At 43.3% G+C, this 3,109-nt stretch overlaps 1 protein-coding gene across 1 annotated transcript; it reads right to left on the minus strand.

The window, feature by feature from the left end:
• Positions 1-2,107: 2,107 nt before the first annotated feature.
• Positions 2,108-2,796, minus strand: LOC138871744 (uncharacterized). Its single transcript, XM_070149642.1, has 2 exons — positions 2,593-2,796; positions 2,108-2,452 (listed from the first exon to the last, which is right to left on the minus strand). Exons 1-2 carry the CDS (start codon positions 2,794-2,796, stop codon positions 2,108-2,110), a joined length of 549 nt encoding a protein of 182 aa, XP_070005743.1.
• Between the last annotated feature and the right edge of the window lie 313 nt (positions 2,797-3,109).

The raw sequence follows: 3,109 nt of genomic DNA on the forward strand, positions 1-3,109 counted from the left end.
TGATAGAGTACGAGTAAAAAAGTCATATACGCCCAAAGCTCATCACTGCTCGTCTGGAAAGGTTTCAGGAATATCCTCTGCCTCAACTATGTTTTCAACTCCTTCAAGTCGCGATAGATGATCAGCAACCTAGTTTTCCGTGCTCTTACGGTCACGAATCTCCAGGTCGAACTTTTGTAGTAGCAGCACCCAACAAATCAGACATGATTTGGTCTCCTTTCTTTTCAATCAAGTACCTGAGAGCAGCGTGATCAGTATATACAATCACTTTAGAGCTAATCAGGTATAATGTGAACTTGTCGAATGCGAACACCACAACCAGCATCTCCTTTTCAGTCACAGTGTTGTTCAGCTGGGCTCCACTTAATGTTCTACTAGCGTAGTAAATTGGGTGCATTATCTCGTCTTTCCACTATCCTAGCATTGTCCCCACTGCATAGTCACTGGCGTCACACATGAATTCGAATGGTTGCTCCCAGTCGGGGGCAACAATGATGGGTGTTGTGACTAGCCTTTTTTTCAACTCCTCGAATGCTACCCTGCAATCATCTGAAAAGACGAAAGGGTAAACTTTATCTAACAACTTACATAGAGGGTTTGTAATTTTTGAGAAGTCTTTGATGAATCTCCGGTAGAAACTGGCATGCCCGAGGAAGCTCATGATTGCCTTGACTTATGTGGGGGTGACAGCTTTGCTATCATATCAAATTTAGCACGATCCACCTCTATTCCCTTGCTTTATACTAGGTGTCCCAAGACTATACCCGCTTGTACCATGAAATGACACTTTTCCCAATTAAGTACAAGGTTAGTCTCGATACACCATTTCAACACTCAGGTTAGGTTTGTAAGGCACTCATCGAATGAGTTTCCTACCACTGAGAAATCATCCATGAACAACTCCATTATGTCTTCAACCATGTTGGTGAATATGTCCATCATGCACCTTTGGAATGTGGCGGGTGCATTGGATAGGCCAAAAGGCATCCTCCGGAAGGCATAAATCCCATATGGACATGTGAACGAGGTCTTCTCTCTATCCTCTGGAGCAATGGAGATTTGGTTGTACCCTGAATACCTATCCAGAAAATAGAAGTGGGACCTCTCTGCAAGTCTGTCAAGCATCTGATTAATGAAGGGAAGTGGGAAGTGGTCTTTCCGGGTGGCCAGATTCAATTTCCTATAGTCCATACAAATTCTCCAACCTGTGATGGTTCTTGTAGAGATCAACCTTATTGTTATCATTTTTTACAGCCGTCATACCACCCTTCTTAGGAACACATTGCACTGGGCTAACCCAGTTGCTATCAGAGATAGGGAAAATGATTCTCGCATCTAACCACTTAATGATATCCTTCTTCACCACTTCCTTCATGTTGGGGTTCAGCCTTCTTTGGTGCTCCTTGGAATGTTTGTGCCCCTCTTCCAGCAGAATTTTATGTATACAATATGGCGGGTTGATCCCCTTAATGTCTGCCATGGTCCACCCAATGGCAGTCTTGCACTCCGTGAGTACCTGCAAAAGTTGTTGTGCTTGCACATCTAATAAACTAGATGAGATAATAACTGGTAATATGGAGTTAGGTACTAGGAACGCATACCTGAGATGGTGGGAAGGGGCTTCAACTCCAGCTTTAGTGGTTCTTCTATGAATGGATTGGCTGGAGGAGTTTTTTTTTTCTCTAAGTGCAAGGGCTCAAATTCAAGTGTTCTCTCCCAAAAGCCTTTGCCCTCAAGAGCCAGCACCCATTCTGCCAATTCATCCCCATTCACCTCATCTAAATTCATAAGACATGCAGCAAGAGGATCCTCAATAGTCAATGTCTCATCATCCTCTTCCACGATTACATCCACGGCATCAATAAGAGAACAATTGGCAAATTCACTTGGTCGTCTCATAGATTTCTGCACGTTGAATGTTATCTCCTCATCTTTCAACCTCATCTTGAGATCCCCAGTTTCAAAAATCAATGAGGGCTTGACCTGTGGCCAAGAATGGCCTTCCCAAAATTATGGGAATTTCTTCATCCACTGTACAATCTAGAATCACAAAATCTGCAAGGAACACAATTTTCCCTACCTGTATCAACACGTCATCCAAAATACCTTAGGGTCTTTTAACAGTTCTTTCAGCCAGCTGCAACAACATAGACGTAGGTCTAGCTCTTCTAATTCCCAACCTCTTATAGATCACTAGGGGCATAACATTTATGCTAGCCCCTAAATCACAGAGTGCCTTGGCGAAGGCAAAGTTACCAATGGTGCAGGGAATTGTGAAACTCCCTGGATCAGACAACTTTTCAGCAACTGGTCTAGTCACCACAGCAATGCAGGTCTGAGTTAGAGTCAATGTGGCCAAGTCTTGGATGTCAAATTTTCTGGACATCGCGTCCTTCATCATTTTTGCATAACCAGACATCTCCTTCAAAGCATCAATCAATGGAATATTTACCTGAATTTATTTTAACATTTTCAAGAATTTTTTGTATTGTTCATATTTCTGGTATTTTGCCATCCTCTGTGGGAATGGTGCTAGAGGTCTCTTCTTTCTAGTGATTTGGATTCTCTTTTGTCAGACACCACCTCAACTACCGGTTCCTGGGCTGTCTCGGCTTCTTTCTCAGCCTCAATCTGTGTGTTGGTTTCTTCCTGGGCAGGCTGTACTGTCACTTCTATCGGTTTTGTTGCATCATCTAGCTCAATGGGCACTAGTACAAGTGTCTCAGCCTGTTTGCTTTCTCGAGCCCTCTCTTGCTCTAAGTCTAGGTCTCTGTCATTACATAGACTCACTACCATCAGCTGCTTTGGGCCTTGAACTTTGGATTTACCTGAGTGTATGTAGGCAATGTCCCGTGACGACGATTATTCAAAGACATCAAGATCTGACCCATTTGCACTTCAATATTCTTTATGGCTAACTCATATGCATCTACTCATTTACTCATTTTCGCATTTGACCCAATAACCTACTGCATCATTGCCTCGAGTCTGGAAAACCCATCTTCCTGTCTCCCACCATGTTGCTGCTGAGGAGGATGATAACCCTGCTATTGATTTTGGTTGTTGTAACCATGTGGCCTTTGGTAGGGCGCCACATTACTGTGAGGTC

The sequence above is a fragment of the Nicotiana sylvestris genome, chromosome 6 (assembly GCF_000393655.2).
Source record: "Nicotiana sylvestris chromosome 6, ASM39365v2, whole genome shotgun sequence".
Taxonomy (NCBI): domain Eukaryota; kingdom Viridiplantae; phylum Streptophyta; class Magnoliopsida; order Solanales; family Solanaceae; genus Nicotiana; species Nicotiana sylvestris.

What these genes read in the sequence shown, in the direction of transcription:
- LOC138871744 (XM_070149642.1), bottom strand. Translation starts at nt 2,796, where the DNA reads ATGGTAGTGAGTCTATGTAATGACAGAGACCTAGACTTAGAGCAAGAG. An exon ending in CCGAGACAGCCCAGGAACCG is followed by an intron (nt 2,453 to 2,592) that starts GTAGTTGAGGTG and finishes AAATAAATTCAG; the next exon opens with GTAAATATTCCATTGATTGA.